This window comes from Hylobates moloch, unplaced genomic scaffold, assembly GCF_009828535.3.
Source record: "Hylobates moloch isolate HMO894 unplaced genomic scaffold, HMol_V3 SCAFFOLD_6, whole genome shotgun sequence".
NCBI lineage: Eukaryota > Metazoa > Chordata > Mammalia > Primates > Hylobatidae > Hylobates > Hylobates moloch.
In genome coordinates this window covers 76,495,911-76,519,705 of record NW_026652281.1, presented here as the reverse complement: position 1 = coordinate 76,519,705, position 23,795 = coordinate 76,495,911, and the positions used below count along the sequence as shown (strand labels likewise).

The 23,795-nt window shown below is 38.7% G+C and overlaps 1 protein-coding gene across 6 annotated transcripts in view; it reads right to left on the bottom strand.

The window, feature by feature from the left end:
• TNRC6A (trinucleotide repeat containing adaptor 6A) overlaps positions 1-23,795 on the bottom strand; it is a 213,661-nt gene that overhangs the window by 70,789 nt on the left and 119,077 nt on the right. For all 6 annotated transcript variants that reach the window (XM_058440833.1, XM_058440835.1, XM_058440834.1 and 3 more), the window contains exon 3: positions 6,860-6,947. In XM_058440833.1, the coding sequence (XP_058296816.1) occupies positions 6,860-6,947 (88 nt within the window). The remainder of the gene's footprint in view (positions 1-6,859; positions 6,948-23,795) is intronic.

Sequence of the window (23,795 nt, the reverse complement as noted above, 5' to 3'; positions counted from 1 at the left end):
CTGCCTTCCAATGTCTGCTCTTCCTTTATTTTCTGACACCACAACTGAGGAGAGGGGCTTGAGGACAGCAGGGTTACCTCGAGGTGACTAGCTCAAACTCCCAAGGGCCTCAAAAAGAACCACAGACAGAAAAACTCAAGCAAAACATCAATCTGTTGATCAAGATCAATATTATGGGAATCCTGAAAATAACAGATACAAGAACAGGAAGGGAGGTGAGAAAAGACTGAATAATTAGTAACTGAATAACCAGCTCTTGTTTCTAAATGGCAATAAAGCTTTTCTTAGCTGCCATGGGGCATAATTCATTTTGCTTAGTTATGTGAAATTACTGTTATCAAAAACACCATTTTAAATTATACTATTATAGATATGGGTAAAAGCTATAGTAATTACCCTAATATTGAAGCCACACCAAACATTAATCTTTCCCCAGAAAGCCAGGGAGTCTTGATCCACCACATAAGTGCTTTGCTAAGTTTTAGAGCACTAGTGAAATACAAAATAATGGAGGCTCATCTTTTACCCTATGGATCAAAATTTAAATTAAAAAAAAAAACTTTGATGGAAAGACAATGCCAAACAACCAGCCAACTAGCTAACAACACTTCATTTGTTTCTGAGAAAATCATTTTTTAAAATCTGAGAGTAGAAAAACAAGTCTTATTAGAGAGAAGTTAGTATATGAACACTTTTAGGTATCAGAAATGTCATGTCAAAAAATAAGATGCATAATCTTCTGAGGTCAAAGAATTAGCAGAAAATTTCTTTTACATGTTGAAAGGCTTAAAAACAAAACAAAACAAACAAACAAAAAGAAAAACACTCTCCTGGTCTCTTTCACAATTTACTTCCAATGGACACTGTTTCAGAACACAGAAAGAATGACCACATAAAAACCCAAAGTAGGCCAGGTGCGGCTCACGCCTGTTATCCCAGCACTTTGGGAGGCAGAAGACAGGCTGATGCTTGAGGCCAGGAGTTTGAGACCAGCCTGGCCAATATGGCAAAACCCCATCTCTACAAAAAAGCAAAACAAAACGAAGTATACAATGTTGGTCTTTTAGGCCTTACAACATAAAGGATGTATGCTATACAACTCCTTTGGAAAAAGTTGCTTTAAAACAATGGTCAACCTCATTCAGTATTCTGTCATCAACAGAGAATGGCCCCATGGAGACACCTAAGGTGTGTCTGCCCCGAAGAACTGGATTTAATGTATAGAAGGAATGAACGTAGTAGTATAGAAACCAAGAGCTCCTCATGGAATAGGAAGAAACGGAACTAAGAGTTCCACTTTTTTAAAACCGGTTTTTGCGGGCTGGTCTGGAGACCTAGTACATTATTCAAATTATTAAAAAGAATTTTCCAGGTGGGGTCAGTCATTTTAAGAGTAATTGTCTGCACTATCCAAAACAATAGTCACTTGCCACATGTGGCTACCGACCACTGACTGAAATGTGGCTAGTCTGAACTGAGATGAGCAAAACACACATCAAATTTCTAATATTCGGTATTTTTTAAAGAACACAAAATGCCTTATTAATAATACTTTATACTGACATGTCAAAATAGTAACATTTTAGCTATATTAGGTTATATAAAATATATTAAAATTAATTTTGACTGGTTCTTTTTACTTTGAAATGCTCTAATCATTTAAACCCTCTGGGTCTCAGTTTCCTAATCTCTCAAATGGACAAAATAACTGTCCTGCTTACCTTTCAGGGTTATTATGAGGGTCAAATAATAAAATGTGAAAGATATTTTTTTGAAAAACTATACAACACTACTTCAAATGTGAAGTATCACTGTAAATTCTCTCACACAGATAATTAAAAGATTCTGGCCAATCTAGAAGCAAAATTATTTCCATTTTTAATACATTATTCTTTAAAAAAAAATCTGAGCTATGGTTCCACCAGCAATGATCACAACTGCCTCCTTCATTACTGAAGACAGCAGCGCAGTGGCAGAGCACAGCACTCCACTTGCTTTGCCTGTCAGGCTCTGCACTGCTTGTCCCAACAACATGGTCCTGAAGCACACTTCGTTAAGACCTCAGGATCTAAAGCCTGACTGCCTACCTGGCTCTGCCACTTACACTGTGTGACCATGGTCAAATGTGTTAACTCCTCTAAAGCTTAGTTTTCTCATCTATAGAACTGTGGCAAAAACACCCGCCTCAGAGTTGTAAGGTTAAAGGGATTTAACTCATATAAAAGCACTTAGGACAAAGCCTGACGTATAGAAAGCATTCAGCAGACATCAGCTGCTGCTGTGGCGCTGGCGGCTGCTATCTTCAGCCCTACCTGCCCATGCTTTGGCTCAGGACTGGCTCTCACTGTTGGAAATAAGCTGACTCTACATTCATCCCTTCCAAGTCTTGCTTTTCTTTTTTTCTAATCATCTACAATGTCTTAACAGTGTCAAGTATTATAACCTAACATTAAGAATAATTAATCTAGTTCAATTCACTGACTTTAAATGAGATACCTAGTGCTCAGAGAGCTTTCCTATGACTTAGCAATCAGCACTCAGTCTAGAATCCAGATCTGTTGACTAAAATGAGTTTTATAAAAGAGGAAAAGAGAAGTGTAAGGTGCAATGAGGGGCAGGACTGTAAGGCAACACCTAACTGCTCTCTATGAGAGCACAACTCAGGCCTGGTCATGTTGCCACCAAGGTTACTGAGAAAATTTACTAATTAAGCTGCTGAATACGATCCTCAAAAATGGCAATAAAGCTGGAAGCTCTCTAAAACCTAGGTCTCATTTAAACTTGAATTTAGTATATTTAAGTCAATAACACCTATAAAAATCCCTTCAGCTCTTAACACAGTAACAGCAAAAAGCCCATGGATGTTGAAACATTCCCAACGCCAAGAGATCCCAACTTGTATTGTTGCTTCCCCTTGGCCCTCAACCATTATATGCTTTCTAGGAACTACAATTGCATGCTTAAAGGGTACACTAAACTATCCCTCTATAATTAACCTATTTCTCAACCTCTATTTTCCTCCTCATTACATTTCCCTTAAGATCCCTTTGAGAAATTTCTTCTAAAAACAGAACCTGGAGAGAAATCCATGGTAACCTACTGCTACTACTGTCACCCCCCTCCTTTTTTAAAGTATGGAAACTACATTTCCATGCTCTATCAAATTATTTTCTAAGCCCAAGAATCAGAAAATAGCAGCCCTGGTTCTTAGATATGAAACAGAAAAGAGTGTTATACATAATCTTTGATGAAAAGGCTTTTCAAAAAATTTTAAGAACAAAAGTCATCGGCCTCCATATTAGTTAGAAATGCATTGGGGCTGAAATATAATAAAAATCACCCTGTTTTTAATGTGAAAAAGCTCTTTAAAGAATCTAAATATTTAAATTAATATTTAAATGATAGGATAATAAAAACTATCATAATGAAAATATTGTTGTAAGCCTTGTCGGTGTCTAATTGTTTTTATAGGAAGTTGTGTTATCTGGCTTTTTATTTAAAATAGAAAATAACCCATGGTGTTAATTTTAAAGAAACCACAGTGGCTACTGGGGACCATTAAATGTATGCATTTTCTGTATTCACGGCATAAGAACCTATTTTATACCCTATTATAAAAATTATCACAATATATTATTTCCCAATTTTAAAGTTCACCTTTAAATGACAAAAAATAAAGCAAAGTGTAAGATAATATCCTGCATGAAAAGGATAAAGTCATGGCACAGGGTTTTGGCAAAGCACCAGCTGGAGGAGAGAGATTTCAATTATATTCCTGGTTCTGTCACCATGATAAAACCAAGGTCAATCACTTAATTCATTCTGATGCTTAGGTTCCTTATATTAAAAATGAACAAAATGTATTAGAACAGATAATATCTGGCCTTTTTCAAAAATAAGAAAATATAAATTACATAAAATAGACTTTTTACTGTAGTGCGTTTATGTGCCAACATTTATATAAATGGGCCTGCCCACCTGGCTCATGTAGATATCTGCCTGGATACACCTGCTGGCTCCTACTAGCAACAAAAGACAAGTTCCAGGAAACCTGTCTTAAAAACCCTGTGACTCACAATTCCTCATATGGGCTGTAAGTGTGTCATTTGGGGGTTTTCTTTTCTTTTCAAGAGCTATCTGGTAACACTCTATGGAAATACCAGCTGTCCTCACTTCACCAACAGGTTGTATTCAAATTCAGTTGTAAGCTGATTATTTGAAATTTGGAGAGCAGTCTAATTTACAGTAGCGGCCTAGCCTGCTAAACTTAACATTTATTAGAGGTATTAAACCTTCCTTTATATTGTGTTCAGTGGGCAGATACTATGATGTGTCTATGAGACACACAGGAATACCCTATCAGTGCTCAAGATCTGGCAAAAGAAGGAAAAACTTCTTATATCCCTAAGCTTCTGATGATGGTTCTAGTAAGGACATGGTTGAGGTGAGAGACTGGAACCATGGGGTGAGACAGGAATGAAGTGGGCAACAGTATGAAAAGCTGTCACTTCAGATTTGGTGAGAAGTCAAATGGCCCAATAATCACCACTCATGTGTTACAGGCTTATTTATAAGCTGCCTACACATAAGTGACCACCTATACTGACTTGGTGATTTAGAGATTTGATTATACAAGAATGTAAAGATGTACTTGTAACAATTAGAGCCACTGCTGTATACGCTACAACTTTAAAATTATATTCACAAAAATACAATATTTAAAGATATCATTCAAGTGACCCCTCCCTTTCTTAAAATTTCCCAGTAAATAGAATAAATTCCAAATAAATACACTTATATATTGTCTTAGGTCTCTTCTCTAGCCATTTGACATACATTCTGACTTATCAGCTAATTCTTGAACTCCTTAGACACAGGGACCAACAGAGCCTAATTCAACACTCAGATGCTTGCCAAACTACTGAATCTACATAAAGTATATCCAACCATCCTTTTCAATAAACCTCTTAAGTTTCTTAGAAGCTCTTTTCATTGGGCAAATGGCCTTTCACACTGTGGAACAAGAGTCTGATGAGCCTTTACCGCAACCTCAGCCTTACAGAGGACACAACTTTCTCATAAGAAATCCTGAGCAATGACCGACCAGACTGCAAAGACTGTCCTACATAAACAGACTCTGACAGAGGCCCAAGGCATCCATCAATGCCAAACCACGAGAAGCCTACCAAAACCCTAACCATGGCATATACCTATGCATCCCTTCCCAGGCACCCCTAATAGCAACCAAAAGGCAGGTGGCTAGGGCCACATCATCTCCCCTCATCTCATACTTAATTCTCCTCCCCTAATACTTGCTGATGACACCCCTAGGCTCAGGACATGTAGAACTGAATTATTTATTATTTCTCCTTTCCTTGTATCCCCTAGCCTGATTAACTCCTCTCAAATGTAGTCACTCATCTGGAACCTGTGAGTCAATCTAAGCTGACTCTCCCTCTATATCCTTTAAACAAATTCTGTGGATTACTTTAATAGTCCCTTCACCAGTATTTCACACTCTCGTATCTACTCCCTCTAATCCAGTTCCACAATTTTCCAAGGTAAACATACTAAAATACAAACTTTTATGTCACTCTACTAAAACATTTTCAGCATTTCCCCCAAAGCCCTGAGAAAACCTCCTAGCCTTTCCTAGTTCATCTCTTCAGAGTTCTACCCTTGGTTCCCTCCCTTTCCCCCAAGCAAAACCCATCCTTTAACGCATACAGGCTACCACGTAGTTCTGAGTTTTCACTGTTTGGAATCCTTTTCTATTCTGCTCCTTATCCACCTAATTCCTACTCTAAGGAAATTTCTCTTTCTCTCTGCCCCATCTCAGCCTGAGTTATGCACCTCTCTCTCTCTGTACTGCAACAGTTCCCCATAAATGCCTCACTTGCCATTTTTACAGCCTGTGTTTTCCCCTATTAAATAATGTGGACATAAGTATCTTGCTATAGTCTACATCCAGTTCCTAGGACAATGCCTGGCTCAAAAAAGGCATATATCAGAAATTAAATTTTCATTAGAACAGAAAATTGAAACAGTAATTTCACTAGGTTTTTAAAGCATTTTAATGTCTTGAAACCTTGACATAGTAGGAGATGAGTGCCCATTTAGTTAACTATTATCAGTTTTTAGTATTAACAATTTGGAAAATTTTTAATAATTACAGATTTTTTTTTTTTTTACTTACTTTGCATTTAGTTATAGTTTCCTATACTAAATTAGCTAGTTTAGAATTCCCTTGCAGTAAACAATGTCCGAGGTTTATTTTAAGGCTAATGTACACTGCAAACTTTAAAAATCAGCCCAGGTACTAAATAAAGAGGGAAAAAGAAACTGACACTTTACTTCCTATTATGTCTATTACATTTTCCTTTAATACTCTATTTCTGTATTACATATAACAACACCATCTCAATTCAACCCTCATTTAACAAAACACAAGGAAACTAAGGCCCAGAGAGGCTAAATAAAATTTAAGGTCACACCATTCTATGTGCTATGTGGGAGAGTGAGATTTCAAATCCTCTCAACTTGGCTACAAATTCCATGCTCTTCCCACTTATAAAATGATATATTATGAAACACCTAGGAACAGCTATTTGAAAGATAAAGATCTATAAAATGTACTTACCTTTGAAAAACTATTGGCAAGATTAAATAACTATGCATTAAATTGTACAAACTCAGCAAGTTACTTTATATGCATATTCAAAGACATTAAATATTAAAATGAATCTCCATTAAAGCTAAAACATTAAATGAAATAAATGCCTTAACAATCTGTAAGAGTAATTTTCTTTTTAATTCTATGTTTAAACTGCTTAATATAAATAGTTTACACACATACTACCTTCTTTTGAGCAGCTTCCTTCTTTTTCTTGTCGTCTTTTTTCTTTTTCTTTTCTTCCATCAACTGTTCTTCTTCTTGCACTAAATCCCTGAACCACACAGTTGCAATTAACTTTCCCAAAATGTATTAAGAGATAAAAATAATGTTGCATACAGGTTCATTTTCAGTTTTTCACTCTTATTAGAAGACATGGCAAATTATTATTTTATCATTCATTGAAATAAAACACAACCTGCAACCTAACCCTAACTATATAGCCACTATATGGTACAATTCACTTTAATAAGCCACAAGTAGTATAGCTTTTATCTCAATATCGTATCAAGGAAGACAACCTAAAATTAGCAAATTTTACATTGGGAAACAAGCAATTTCCTCCAATCCTAGAATGTAAACTTCATCATTTAAGCTGGAGTTACCTTGCTACTGGCCCCAAGTATCAATTAGTAGCTAATGGCAATGCCTGAGACCTCCCCACAATCCTCTCTCACCTAGGTTTCTGGAAGCTACCTTTAGTTTTCCTTGCTCTAAAAAGCTTTGTAAATATTTTTAGAATATAACTTATTAATAAATAGGTGACTTGTATTTCAGCATTACAACAATTTCATATTCTACAAACATTCCAAGGTATTCTATCAATTCTTGGGAAACAATAATGTGCTCTTGTTTGTTTTGAGACGGAGTCTTGCTCTGTCACCCAGGCTGGAATGCAGTGGCGTGATCTCTGCTCACTGCAGCCTCCGCCTCCCAACTTCAAGCGATTCTCCTGCCTCAGCCTCCCGAGTAGCTGGGTTTAGAGGCGCCTGCCACTGTGCCTGGTTAATTTTTGTATTTTTAGTACAGACGGGGTTTCACCAAGTTGGCCAGGCTGGTCTCAAACTCCTGACCTCAAGTGATCCGCCCACCTCGGCCTCCCAAAGTGTTGGGATTACAGGTATGAGCCACCATGCCTGGCCTAATAATGTATTCTCCATATTAGTCTAAATTTTTAAAATCTCAAAAGGTTAAAGTTGTCAACAGAACCTCTGGTTCAGGATTTCAAAGTGACAGACTGGGCAAATGTGTTTCAAGAAACAGGTTATTACCTTTCAGGAAAAAAGGTTATTACTTTTTTATTCTATTCAAAGCAGATGAATAAACAAAAGCAAAAGCCACCCCACCCAAGAATAAACACAAGAGCAGTCTGAAATAGATGTTTTAGGCACCATCCTTTCTGGTAGGGCTCTAGAGAAGGTTCCAGAAGACCAGAGCAAGAGAGCATGAGGCAAAAAGACTGCCTAAGGAATAGAAAAGCCATAGCTACTCAACCCCTCCCACTCACTTCCCATCCAGATGCCTACACGGCCACAGATAATAGCTGCTTCTAAATGCAGCCTAAAGCCAAAGAAATACTCTCTGAAGAAACAAAACCTTCCACAGTAGTCTGATAGGTGCTTGAATGGGTTTGGTTGTCCCAGAACAAAGCCCATCTTACTGGAGGCTGCTGCCACTCCCTCCATCACACTGTAAAGTAAAGCCTGCCAATCAACACCCTTCACACAGATCAGCCTTCCCATTCAGGGAAGGAGTCTACTGGGCAAAGAAACCTTTGCAAAGGTGGAAGAAACTCACTCCAGCTACCTATAGTCATCACCCTAAAGTCTAGACCCTAAACCTTCATTCATAATACCAACAACCAAAATCACCAGTTACCCAAAGAAAAGCATCACACAAAATGAAAATACCTAACTCTGCCCTGAGGAAGCTTTCCAGAGGGGACACTAAGAATATCAGGCAGGGGCGTGGTGGCGGGCACCTGTAGTCCCAGCTACTCGGGCGGCTGAGGCAGGAGAATGGCGTGAACCTGCGAGGTGGAGCTTGCAGTGAGCTGAGACGGTGCACTGCACTCCAGCCTGGGCGACAGAGCAAGACTCTGTCTCACAAAAAAAAAAAAAAAAAAAAAAGGAGTATCAGGCAGACAAGGAGAGGTCTGGAGATATGAACTAGACATTTGGGAAGCTGCACATTATTTATCAAGGCTAGAATGCATATGGCAGTAGGGATGTTGAAGAAGATAAAAGGAGAAAGATAGACAAGTGCCTAAGAAACTGGAAGGGGTTGCTATAGGTGCACTGCAATGAGATTAAACAAAATTTAAGTTGGCTTTGCTGATGGAACAGACTGAGAGGAGATGCAGACACTGAAAAATGAAATGAATGACATGCACAATTGATAAAAACTTAGTAAAGTTAAGCATAGGACTACTAAAATCAGCTAAAAGGATAACTGGAAGAAGAGTATGATAACTGTTGCTATATTTCGCTGTCATTTTGTTACAAGCAGAAGTGTCATGTGGCTAATGGAGTAACATAACAGATTCCTGCCAACTGTGGCCATGACTCATTCTCTTTTGAATTCTGTGTGCAGGAGGTAGTAAGACTGAACAAGCTCACTCACACTACAATCCCAGAGAAGTCAAGGAGCAAGAAAGCCACAGCATATGAGAGCAGCAGAGTAAAATCAGTAAACAACGGCAACTAGGTTACACCACTGTCATGTTACTTACCCTGAGACATGCAGAAGTCAAGATTAAAAGCTGATTACTAGTTAAAAATACTTAATCTTCTTCAACCTCTGTTTCTTCATGAAAAAACTGGGGGCAAATGACCATACATGTCAATGTCTTAGTATTTTTATAAGAATTAGGACTGCTTACTTAGCACAAAGCTTATCTAGTAAGCACTCAATTGCCTAGCCATGAATCCAACTCACCAGTCCTCAGTGGCACCCAAAAGGCTGTCTTTACCCTTCTTGTGTCAAAATATCATAGGTACTTATTCAGAAACATCTAGCACCTTCAGCATTTGTTCTTCATGTTCTGCTATGAATTACAGACATGTCCTTTTCTGATCTTCTATGTCACTATAATTTTACTCCATGTAATGGTCTCTATCTGGAGTATTTTCTCCTTTCTCAAACTTCATTTTCAAGACTTTCTGATGAGGTTACTAGCAAGTGTTTTCCTGGCCAAAAATATCCCCCTTAGTACTTAAAAGATGTACCAGACATTTCTTCTCAAGGAAATATCACAGTATCAGCCGATACTGTAAGCACAGAGGGGAGTAAGTTTTGTTCTTCAACACCATCATCACAGCCAACCAGTCATGCATTTTCCCATATCTCCACCTTCAGAGAAAGCCAACTGAAAAACAACAGCAGCAGCAGCAACAACAACACCTGTGTGCCCAAACACGTCAGCTTCCAGGAGTTAAATGTTCATAGAGACTCATTTAAGACATCTGACTATATCATTTACCACAACTATCAAGAGGAGCAAGGACTGATGGATTTGAAAGCCCTAAGTGGGCCACCCTGTTCGATGCACCTGCCACCAAGACAACACTCCAGTTAGCAATCATCCATGCCCTGAAGGCTACTTTGCAGGATACCTCACATCTGTAAGTTCTATGAATCTACCTCGTTGTCTGTAAAAACCAGACTCCCCTTTTATCAGAACTTATGTCCTGCATCTCATATATAAAGCCCTTGAGGTGGCCTGTAAAAGTCAATGCCACTGAGGGAACTTTCCAGGAAAATGGAAATGTTTTCTAACTTGATTGGAGTGGTAATTACAAGGGTGTATACATTTGTCAAATCATTCACCTACACACTCAACGTTTGAATTTTACTGTATGTAAATTGTATTTTAAAGTTGATGTCATACATTGACTAGGGGAAATGCAGTATCTCGATCTGAAAAAACAAATAGATAAAGATTAGGATGGTACATTCCACACAACAAATCAAGCTAAGCTTCAAATTTTGCCCGTATCTTCCAGTAGCCACTACAAATGATTTACTTGCACTGTTCAAGAATGCGTTTCTGGCTGGGTATGGTGGCTCAGGCCTGTAATCCCAGCAGTCTGGGAGGCCAGGAGTTTGAGAACAGAATGGGCAACATAGTGAGAGTCTGTCTCTATTTAAAGGGCCTATCAAGGCAGCAGGGTACACCTCAGGGCTAGAATGCCCCTTCCTACTCTTGCACTTCCTGACAATTGATGGTCAATTTTTCCTACATTCCCAGCCCTGAATATCATTAAAATTAATCCCTTCTGAAGGGTACTCTTGTACTTGCTAGTGGAAGTATGTATGGACTAGCACTAAGCTTCTGGTGAGCAATCTGGGTATCTATTCACAATGAATTTTTAAATGTCACTATCTTATGATCCATCAATTCAAATCTAAGCCTCTGAAAAAGGAACTGTACAAAGATAAGACACTGCAGCATAAAATCATAACCAAAAACCAATCAATAGGGAAAGTTACATCATCCTGTAATCACACCAAGGAATACTACACAGTAATTTTAAAGTGGGGCGGGGGGCAGATTTCCATAGTGTACAGAACCAGCTCCCAATAGAAACCTCAAGCACTAAACTTCTTATTTATTTAGAGACGAAGTCTCACTCTGTTGCCCCGAGCTGGAGTGAGGTGGTGCTGGTCTCAAACTCCTGGGCTCAAGCAATTCTCCTACCTCGGCCTACCAAAGTACTGGGATTACAGGGGTGAGCCACTGTACTCAGCTAGGAAACATGATTTTTTTATAGGAAAAAAATTCCTACAATTTTGTAGAAACAACTAAACACATCTGAAATAAGAAAACAAGCAAACATTTGGTACAGGTTGTAAGCAAGATTAGTGAAATAAGACAGGTATAAGAGCTGTTTCAACTGTGGAAGGCTTTATGGAGCAGTAAGAAGTTGATCTGGCTCTTGCAAAACAGGCAAGATTTTTTAGGAGCACAGAAAGGTGGGGGCACAAGCGAAGCATGGAGACTTGTCAGCATGACAACTGCAGGGACCAGCATTGACTGGAATTGAAAAAGGGAGGGAAAATGTTGGGTAAGAATAGGCAATAAATTGGCAAAAACAGGGTGAGAAGACTGTTGCGAAAATCTAAGTGAATGTGTGGTTCCCCAAACTACCATGGTGGCAGTGAAAAAAGCAAGCAAAGAATAAATCTGAGATAACTCAAAATATCCTAACAATTAGCTGGGGGTGGTGGTGCATACCTGTAGTCTCAGCTACACCGGAGGCTGAGGCCCAAGAATCAACTGAGCCTAGGAGTTAGAGGCTGCAGTGAGCTATGATTGTGCCACTGCTTGCCACCCTGGCAACAGAGGGAGAAATGACAATAATGGGACAAGGGGTTAGGCGTCTCTATTTTGTTTTAGGAGACAGAAAACAGGAAGCAACTTTCCTGAGGGCCCAACTAGCCTATCAGTCAGCAACACACCACAAGCCAGCTCATCCTCACATAGAAGCCAGCTGTATGTTACAAGCTAGAAATAAAAATACACTTCACATCTTCTGCCAAAAAACATTCTGTTCTCCTACTTTCTCCCGTGCAGATCCCACCTTCTTCTATTTCCTTCCAGTCTTCCTCTTTTCCCATTTGACTACCACCCCCCATTCCTTTTCTCATTTTTATCCTCCTACCTAAATTAATCACCAAAACCTGTCTAGCACTACACAACAGGAAGTCCCTAGCAACCTTCAAAACTATAGAATTCACCAGACAGTAGAGATGAAAACTGAACTGGAGCAAAAATAGGTAAGGAAGTTGGAGATTTGGATCAGTTTTTCAAAAGCTACAGCTGTAAAATGAAGAGAACAGGATAAAATGAAGTTTTGCATTTTTTTTTAAAGTACGGACAACTAACAGTTATCTGGAAGTGGAAAGGGGTCATCGTATCGAAGGGTGGGGAACATGCTATTTACAATAACTGACAATTATCTGCAAATACAGTAGTTAAATAAAATGGATATATCCATAAAATGGAATATTATGCAGCTGCAAAACAAAGGTCTCCTCTACACCCTGACGTGAAAGGATCAGGAAGGCTTAAAGTTAACTGGAAAAACAAAATCTAAGGCTCAGTGTGGTATCTTTTTGTGTTGAGAAGGATATGAATATATATATATTTACATGTCCTTGTATGTGCATAAAGAAATTCTGGAGATGTGTACATATACAAATTTATAAAATACATATATTTGTGACAGAGTATGACGAGAAAAGAGGACAATAGACAGAGTGGCAGCAATGCTGTATATTTCTTAGCTTAGCTTTAGCTGACATGTCTTCTCCTTAGGAAGGAAGGAGAATAGCACACAAACAGGTAGCAGTAAGGATCCAGATGACAGTATGGATCTCAAAAAGTGGGAAGTTGAGCTTGAAAGGGGCTTCCACTAGCACCACAATTTGAGTGATAAATTATGCTAATAAAAAATTACAAACAACTGAATAAAATAAGAACCCATGGGCCCATACTAATATGAATGAATGAGTGAGTGAATGGAGAGAAGTATCAAATCTTACAGTAAATTATCAACTAATGTAAGAAGAATGGTTGACTTTAAAAATCACTATTTGGCCCTACTGGTTAAGGCAAGCACGTTGATGAGAAACAAGACATTTACATACTCTCAAAGTATCTCCCAACAATAGTGTTATTAATTACAAAGGGAAAAATACTAACTTTGCAGTGATGAAACCTGACAGAGACCACCTTACCCAAGCAGTTGAAGTTAACCATCACCAATAATGGGATAAAAGGATATCAGGCATCTCCTGACATGATGTACTGCGAACACCACATCAGTTCTGTACTATTCCTGCCAAAACTGCATAACCTGATCAGGTCATAAGGAAATATCGGACAAACACAGACTGAGGGACATTCTACAAAGTAACTAGCCTGTATTCTTTAAATATATCAAGGTCCTGAAGAACAGAAACTAAGAAACTTCCAGAATGCAGGCAACTAAACAAACATGAAAACTAAATGCAACTTGTGATCTTAGATTGAAGACTTGACCAGGAAAAAATAGATTTTGTTTGGCTCTAAAGGGAATTATTGAGACAACTGGCAAAATCTGAGTAAGATCTGTAGATCTGCTATTAAGACTGTGCCAATGTTACTATGCCCATTTTCATAATGGTACTGTAGTTACCAAGAAAATATCTTTAACTAAGTGTTCAGGATTAAAGGGTATCATGTCTGTAAGTTACTCTTAAATGGTAAAAAACAGTATGTATTAAAAAAAAGGGAATAAAGTAAATGTGATTAAATGTTAATATTTGAGGATTAAGGGTTAAGGATATTCAGAAGTTCTTTGTTCTATTCTTGCATTTCTCTACATCGGAAATTAATTCAAAATAAAAAGCTCTGCAGGGCACGGTGGCTCATGCCTGCAATTCTAGCACTCTGGGAGGCCAAGGCAGATTGCTTGGGCCCAGCAGTTCGAGACCAGCCTGGGCAACATGGCAAAACCCTGTCTCTACAAATACATAAAAATTAACTGGGTGTGGTGGTGCATGCCTATAGTCCCAACTACTCAAGAGGATGAGGCGGGAAGATCACTTGAGCCAGGAAAGCAGAGGTCGCACAGTGAGCTAAGATCATTCCACACTGCACTCCAGCCTGGGTGACAGAGTAAAGCCCTTTCTCAAAAATAATAATAATAAATTAATTAAAAGCTCAGATTGAGGAAAGTTAGTTTAGAAACTCAGAAAACAATAGATACTCCACCATAAGGACAGAAACACCTACAATTTACAAAGCACTCTGATATTATCCATTTTGAACTCACAACTCTGAAACACAGCACTGGTATTATTCCCCTTTGACAGTTAAAGAAATTGAGGATCAGAAAGTCCTAATGACTTGTCAGATGGTACAAGGCTGTGGTAAGGCTGACCCAAAACTCAGTTTGCTACATCTACCCACCCAAATCCTACTCTTCTTTTAAGGCTTAATTAGTAGTGCCTTTATGATTCTTCCCAATCCAAACAAACCTCATCCTTGACCTCTAATTAAACAATACTCATTTTCTAATTATTTTATTTTATTTGAGACAGCATCTTGCTTTGTCACCCAGGCTGGAGTGCAATGGCTCGATCTCGGCTCACTGCCACCTCCGCCTCCCCGGTTCAAGTGATTCTCCTGCCTACTTGTACAATACTCCTGAGCAGCTGGGACTACAGGTACCTGCCACCACACTCAGCTAATTTTTGTATTTTTAGTAGAGACAGGATTTCACCATGTTGGACAGGCTGGTCTCAAACTCCTGACGTCAGGTGATCCACCTGTCTCGGCCTCCTAAAGTGCTGGGATTACAGGCGTGAGCCACTGCGCCCAGACATTTTCTAATTATCTTAGATGTTAATCTCACTCTTCCAAATAGGACTAATTACTGCTCTGGGGACAAAAAACAGTCCTACTTGTACAATACTCCCTGTCACTGGGCACTCTAATTAGATTCCAATTCCTGCTTCCTTGCCTTTACTAACACTGTAACCCCAATACCACTGCCAAAAATGCACTCTTTTAACTCTTACTCTTACCCATATGTTACTTCTCCTTTAAGGACCAGTTCAATTCCAATCTATTCAAACAAGCATTTCCTAGGCAGCAGAGCATGCAGTGAAGACCCCTAGGTCCAAATGTCAAATAGAAGTGGTCTTAAACCTCAATTCCACCATCTACGTGTGTAACCTTAAGCGATTTATTTTATTTCTCTGAAGCCTTCATCATCTAATTTATGAGACGTCTCAAATTGTACCTCCCTCAATGGGTGGTTGTGAAGATTTAATTGGGTAATGCAGATGAAGTACTTAACAGATGCATGTAAAAAGTGTACAGTGGGACTAGGTGTGGTGGCTCACACCTATAATCCCAGTGCTCTGGAAGGCCAAGGTGGTAGGATCACTTGAGGCCAGGAGTTTGAGACAAACCTGGGCAACACAGCAAGACCCTGTCTCTACAAAAATTAAAAAATTAGCCAGTAGCTGGCACATGCCTGTAGTCCCAGCTACTCAGGAGGCTGAAGCACGAGGATCACCTGAGCCCAAGAATTCAATGCTACAGTGAGCCACGATCACACCACTGTATTCCAGCCTAAGCAACAGAGCAAGACCATGTCCCCCGAAAAATAAATAAATAAAATGTAAAAAGTGTACACTAATTGCTAGCCATGAGAGACTAGGCACAAAGCACTGCACTAAGCTAAGGTTAGGATGCAAAGAAGGTTGCAGCCAAAGGAGGAAGTGCATACAGTAGAAAATAAAACTGAATACATAAAAACAATTATTATTGTACAATGCAGAATTAGGTGGACATAAAACCAACAGCTAAAGGTCCCAGATTGCAAACCAGAGCAAATCAGGTACCAGGTACCAAAAGGGAACCAAGGTATCAAAAGATAAATCTATAGGCCAATAACCCTTATGAATACAAACATAAAACTCCTCAACAAAAGAGTAACAAACCAAATCTAGCAACATACAAACAGGACTACACAAAGTGGATTTATCCCAGGAATGCAAGATTGCTTTAACATGAAAATCAACGAAATACACCATGTTAATAGAATGAAGGACAAAGCTACATGATGATTTCAAGAGACACAGAAAAAGCATCTGACAAAATCTAGTATCCTTTTGCAAGACAAAAACACTCAAAATAGGAATAAAAGAAAACTTCCTTAACCTGATAAAGGCCCACAGCTCACAACATACATAATGATAAAGACTGTATACTTTTCCTCAAGATTAGGAACAAGACAAGGATGTCTGATCTTGCCACTTCCTATTCAACATTGAGCTGGAGGTTCCAGTCAGAAAAAAGAGAGTGCGTGTGTGAGTAAGCATGCACCAAAATTGGAAAAGAAGATGTAAAACTATCTCTATTCACAGATGACAGGCTCTTGTATACAGAAAGTCCTAATGAATCCATATACATAAAGACTACTGGAACTAATGAACATGTTCAGCACAGCTGCAGAACCCAGTATCAACATACAAAAATCAATTGGCTGACACACGCTACAATATGGACAAATCTTGAGGACACTATGCTAAGTGAAATAAGCCAGTCACAAAAGGACAAACACTCTGTGACTCCACTAATGAAGTATCTAGAATAATCAAATGCATAGAGACAGAAGGTGGAATGGTGGCTGCCAAGAGCTGAAGGCAATAAGGAGTTATGACTTAACGGGTATAGAGTTTCCATTTTACAAGATGAAGAGTTGCAGAGATGGATGGTGGTGATGGCTGCACAACAATGTGAATGGACTTAATGCCACCAAACTACATCATTTAAAATGGATAAGATGGTAAATTTTACATATTTCACAATTTTTAAAAAACTTAAAAAAAAAAAACTACTGTATTTCTATACAGTAGCAGTGGACAACCCAAAAAGTAAATCAAGAAAACAATTCCACCTACATAGCATCAAAAAGTTTTAGGAATAAATTCCACAAAAGCAGCACAATTACACACTGAAAACTACATAACGTCTTTGAAAACAATTAAAGACCTAAATAAATAGGAAAAGATTCCATGTTCATGAACTGGAAGACTTAATATTATAAAATGCAATACTGTCCACACTGGCCTACATATTCAACACTGTTCCTATCAAAATCTCAGCTGTCTTTTTGCTGAAATTGACAAGCTGATCAAAAAATTCACATAGAAATGCAACCAGAATAGTCAATGCAATCTTTAAAAAAATTTTTTTTTAATAATTAGTCTCTGGTTATCCAGCCAATGCAATCTTGAAGGAAGGCTCATACTGATTCCAAACTTACTACAACAAAGCTGAAGTAATCAAGACAGTGTGGAAGTGGCATAATGATGAACACATAGTATCAACAGAACAGAATTGAGAGTCCAGAAATAATTCTTCATTTTACGATCAAGTGACCTTCAACAGGGTGCCAAGATGAAAGTCTTTTCAACAAATGAAGCTGGAATAACCGGATAGTTACGTAACAAGAATGACACTGGAGCCCTCATGCCATATGCAAAACTTAACTCAAAATGAATTACAGAACTAAACGTTAAGAACTAAAACTATAAAATTATTAGAATACAAGTAAATCTTTGTGACCTTGGATTTGTTGCCAACAACACAAGTAACAGAAAGAAATACTAGTAAACTAGATTTACAAAATTTTAAATTTTTGTGCTTCAAGGGACTCCATCAAGAAAGTGAAAAGAGGCTGCGTGTGGTGGCTCACGCCTGTAATCCTAGCACTTTGGGAGGCAGAGGCGGGTAGATCATTTGAGGTAAAGAGTTCAAGGCCGGCCTGGCCAACATGGTGAAATTCTGTCTCTATTAAAAATACAAAAATTAATTGGGCGTGGTAGTGGGTGCCTGCAATCCCAGCTACTCAGGAGGCTGAGGGAGGAGAAACACTTGAACCTGGCAGGTGGAGTTTGCAGTGAGCTGAGATCATGCCACTGCACTCCAGCCTGGGCGACAGAGCAAGACTCTGTCTCAAAAAAAAAAAAAAGAAAAGAAAGAAAGTGAAAAGAAAAGCCACAAAATAGGAAAAAATACCTGTAAATCATATATCTAATACGGAACTTGTATCTAAGCTATATAAAGACCTTTTTGTTTTTTTTTCTAGACAGAGTCTCGCTCTGTCGCCCAGGCTGGAGTGCAGTGGCGCAATCTCGGCTCACTGCAAGCTCCGCCTCCCGGGTTCACGCCATTCTCCTGCCTCAACCTCTCAGAGTAGCTGGGACTACAGGCGCCTGCCACCACGCCCGGCTAATTTTTTTTTTTGTATTTTTAGTAGAAACGGGGTTTCACCGTGGTCTCGATCTCCTGACCTCGTGATCCGCCCGCCTCGGCCTCCCAAAGTGCTGGGATTACAAGCGTGAGCCACCACGCCCGGCCTATAAAGACCTTTTTCAATGACAAAAAATATCACCTAATTTAAAAATGGGAGAAGAATCTGAATGGCCACTTCTCAGATCAGATATATGAATGGCCAATAAGGACATGAAAAGATGCTGATCATCATTAGCCATTAGGAAAATGTAAATCAAAGCCATAATGAGATACCACTTTACATCCATTAGGATGACTAAAATCAGAAACAAGAACCCTAACAAATGCTGGCAATGGAAAGGATGTGGAGAAACTAGTGCCTCCATACATTGCTGATGAGAATGTAAAACTGTGCAGCTGCTTTGCAAACAGTCTGGCAGTTCCTCAAAAAGTTAAATAGAGCCTGAGCAACACAGTGAAACCCCATCTCTACAAAATATACAAAAAATTAGCCGGGCATGGTGGCATGCACCTGCAGTCCCAGCTACCTGGGAGGCAGAGGCGGGAGGATGGCTTGAGCCTGCGAGGTGGGAGGTTGCAGTGAGCTGAGCTTGCGCCACTGAACTTCAGCCTGGGCAACAGAGGGAGTCCGTCTCAAAAACAAAACAAAACACCACAAACAAAAAGCTAACCAGAGTTACCACATGACCCAGCAATTCCACCCCTAGGTATATAACCAATAGAATTGAAAATATATGTCCACACAAACATTTGTACATGAATGTTCATAGCAATAGTATTCATAATAGCCCCAAAGTAAAAACAGCCCAAATGCCCATTAACTGATGAACAGACAAACAAAATGGGCAATGGCCATACAATGAAATTTATCTGCTCATAAAAAGGAATAAAGGATACATGCGACGTGATGGACAAACCTTGAAAACACTACACTATATAAGACAAGTCAGGCACAAAAGAATCATATAGTATGATTCCACTTAAACGAAAATAGGTAAATCCAAAGAGTTATAATAGAAAGTAGATTAGTGGTTGCCAGAGGCTGGGTGGAAGGGACAAATGGGGAGTGGCTGCTATTATAGGGTTTTTGGGTGAAGGGGTGAAAATTCTAGAATTAGATGGTGGTGCTGACTGCACAACTCTGTGAATATACTAAAAACCATTAAATCCTACACTTTGTGGACTTTAAAGGGTGAATTTTATCATATGGGAATTTTATCTGAATAAAGCTGTTATTTAAAAGTTGAGAGAAACTGAAAGATACATTCAGAGAAGTAAGAGTTAGGGACAGAGCAAAAGGTGGAAAGGATAGTGCTAAATTGATAAGCTGAGCAAAAAACAAGAGTCTGGGCTTTAATTCCAGAGTCACTGGGAAGGAGCCAACAAAGGTTTCTAAGAAATAGTGACCGACAGGCCTCAGAAACGTGGCTCGAGGACGATTATCCTGCAGCAGTGTAGAGAATGCACATTTTATGACCCTATCTTTGTAAGATTTTCACTACATGCCTCACATTGCAAAGAGATTCACAAGTGGAATAACATATAAAACATATTTCTTTTACATCAGTTATATAGTCAATTATCAAGGAATAAATGATATTTAAAAGGACATTTAAAATCAGCACCTACTTAACTACCATTCTCTCCCATCTGTGCACACGTGTTTTAGGGAAACTTCAAAAGAATGAGAGAAAGAAGGGACCAAAGTCAACAAAACACAGACGTCATAACTCTAAAAATATTCAATATTATTGCAGCAAACTGCTCAATAAGTGCTCCCTCACTGAAAACCACTAATAAGAACAGCAAAACAACTGAGTTGGTTTAATCTTGTTTGTTATTATACAAAATCCAATCAGTCACTGTTTGCAGAAAATATCTTGTTAAGGTTCAAAGTATAAAATTCCTCAACCAGGTTTCAATCTGTTTTGAACATTCCATTTGAAACGGGAAGTCAGCTGAGTCATCATCACATAATATACTACTGCTAAAAATTCAAAATGCTTTTCCCTAGTTACAAGAGTGGAAATGCTAGGATTTCTCCTTCATAGCCAACTCAAACACACAGAGTATGCAAATCACTTTTAAAATAAGACATCTTAAATAGGAAATTTAAACTATATTTATTTTCATGGGTGGCTTTTTCTTAAGATGGAAAGAAGCTATGCCTTAGTCGACTATTACTTCCTTTTGAATCTCAAACATCTTCCTCTTATTGATACTATTCAGCTTCTCTGACAACCTCCTCATAAAGAAGCAGTTTCTTAATCTTTGAGGAGTAATGACCCTTTGAGATCTAATGAGCACAAAGGACCATATCTGCTTTTGTCGTGGGTTTTATTTTTATTATTTTATTTTAGCATACATTCAATTTTGCAAACCACTTCATAACACCTGTGGTCCCTCTGTGGCATCAGGATGAGAACCCTTGGTCTGGTGGCACCGTGCCACTCTAATTTCAATGGGGCATTCTTTTAAGAAAGCGTATTACAAGCTCAGCCCCAATGCTTCGTTTTCCTACCAGGGTTATCAGTTCATCACTGGTCAAAGCTGAAAACAAGCAACTTTTATGTCCCACAGTAAGGGAGCTACCTTCAGCATAAATCTTCATAAAAGCAGTAATCATTATGGCCGATCGATTTAAATACAAAGACCTGTAATTACTGTAACCTCAAATATTTAAAATTACATCTCAGTTTAAACCAATCGTTTGGCATTTCCTAAAATGAAAGAAACACGAAGTCAGTGTAGAAGAGTATTGGATAACCTTTCGGTTAATTTACCTCAAAATGCTGTGGGGAGGGAATACTGAAGACAAACACATCATCACCTATGGGATACTCCCGCCAAAAGGGGTCAACCTGAACCTAATCATACAGACAAGACCCAAAAAATGCAAATTTCAGAATGCAAAAACAACTAGACTGGACTATTTCAAAATGTCATTGTCAAGAGAGAAGCAGAAAAGGGCAGGAAAATGCTCCTAATGTAAAAGAAACTTCAGACACAACTAAATGCAACCCAGGATACAGGAATTGAGTGAAAGAACAAATATAACTTAAAAAAAAAAAACAACTGAGAAAATTGGGAAAATCTGAATAGGGACCAGACAGTACCGTAAAGTTAAACTTCCTGTGGGTGATCATTTGATTGCCGTCAGGTAGAATGCCCTTATTCTGTGTGAGATACCTACTGCCATACTTTGCTGTGCAATGTCACGATAGACCAAATGTGGCAAAATATTAATAATCACTAAAACTAGGTAAAGAGATACAGGTATTCGTTGCAACATTTTTCCAATTTTGCTTAAGGTTAGAATGATTATTTATTTGAGACACAGTTTTGCTTTTGTGCCCAGGCTAGCTGGAGCACAATGGCGCTATTTCAGCTCACTGCAACCCTCGCCTCCCAGGTTCAAGAGATTCTCCTCCCTCACCCTCTCAAGTGGCTGGGATTACAGGCATGTGCCACCACACCAGGCTAATTTTGGCATTTTTAGTAAAGATGGGGTTTCACCACGTTGGTCAGGCTGGTGTTGAACTCCTGACCTCCGGTGATCTGCCCACCTCGGCCTCCCAAAGTGCTGGGATTACAGGCATGAGCCACTGTGCCCGGCCGATTTTTTAAAATTTTAAAATGAGATAGGGATTTCTGTTTTTTCAGTGAGAGACTTATCATGCATCAGTCTGAACAGAATACATATAATGCATACCATTTTAGTCTTTCCAATCATGGGCAATACTTTTGCAGTTGTCATTAAAATTGTAAAGATGTTTTGCAATTTATACTTTCAGACATTTCAGATGCCAAAAATCAAAAGAGCTTACAGAATGGTATTCTTTTTATGTTTATATTCAAATTTTCCACAGAGGGTTGTTACACATTTTTAAATTAAGCTTACAGTCTGTGATTAATTTATTCTATCAAGTGATTTACCACCTAATTGCCAAATTAAGCTGGAAAAAAAGCGTATTGGGTTGGTACATTAAAAATGAGCAAAAACCACAATTAACTTTCGCACCAACCTATAGCAATATGCATGTGCTGGCCTGCAAACCATATCACAGCAAAGCAAAAGAAAAGCTTAACAAAATCAGATTTTTTTTTTTTTTTTTCAGACAACGGTTGATGAACTGCATTAGTGGGATCCACCTTAGCTACGGAGACCTAATGCCTTGGGGTTTTACTCCTCCTGCTGTCCTAGTCGTTTCTTTTCTTTCTTTCAAAACAGAGTTTCACTCTGTTGCCCAGGCTGGAGTGCAGTGGCACAATCTCGGCTCACTGCAACCTCCAACTCCCAGGTTCAGATTCTCCTGCCTCAGCCTCCCAAGTAGCTGGGATTACAGGCACATGCCATCACACCCAGCTAATTTTTGTATTTTTAGTAGAGACGAGGTCTCACCATGTTGGCCAAGCTGGTCTTGAATTCCTGACCTCAAATGATCCACGTGCCTCAGTCTCCCAAAGTGCTAGGATTACCCATGTGAGCCACAGCACTTGGCCAGTCCTAGTCATTTCTAATATAGCATTTGTCCCAGGCAAAAGCATCTCAGACAAGTGTCCCAGTTTAGATGCAACATTATATGGCATATAGCACCTTTAACAACTTTTGTTATATGATGACATACAGTTGGTTTATGGGGGGACAAATCAGTATAACGTGAAGTTAACTTTAAACAAAACATATTTAGTACATGATAGTAAAGTCATCACTAGAATGAATATAACATATTGAGATAACTGCTTTTACTCTTTTAGAATAAAAAAGGAGAAACCAAAATTATATTTTATCTATTGTGCAATATAAAATAAAATACTGCACAATGGGAAGAATACTAGAATTAGAGTCAAAAGGCCTGTTTAAATCCCAGCTGTGTCACTTGATAGAGAATATAAACTTCCGTAAGTTACTCAATCTGTTTCAACCACAGCCTTCTCACTTGAGAAATGAAGATAGTCAGAATGCTGGCTGATTTCTACCTAAAGTCATAGTCCAGCTCTAAATATTCAATGATTCAATGATTCTGGCCTCCAAAATATTTTTTCAGACTAGACAAGCTGAGTTCTACTGGTCTAGACCAGTACTGGCAGATTTTTTTTTACAACTGCAAAATGTAACTTAGCATCTTCTCTCCCCAAACTCCTATTTCTGCTCAGACTTCTATTCTGTTCAGAGGTTGGGTCAAACTCTCATTCACCCATGATGAAGATTCCTATGTATTTTTGACTTCTCTGACACCGAATCAGCTGTCAAATCCCAGATTCTTACTTCCTCAGTATTTTATACACTCATCTTTTTTTTTT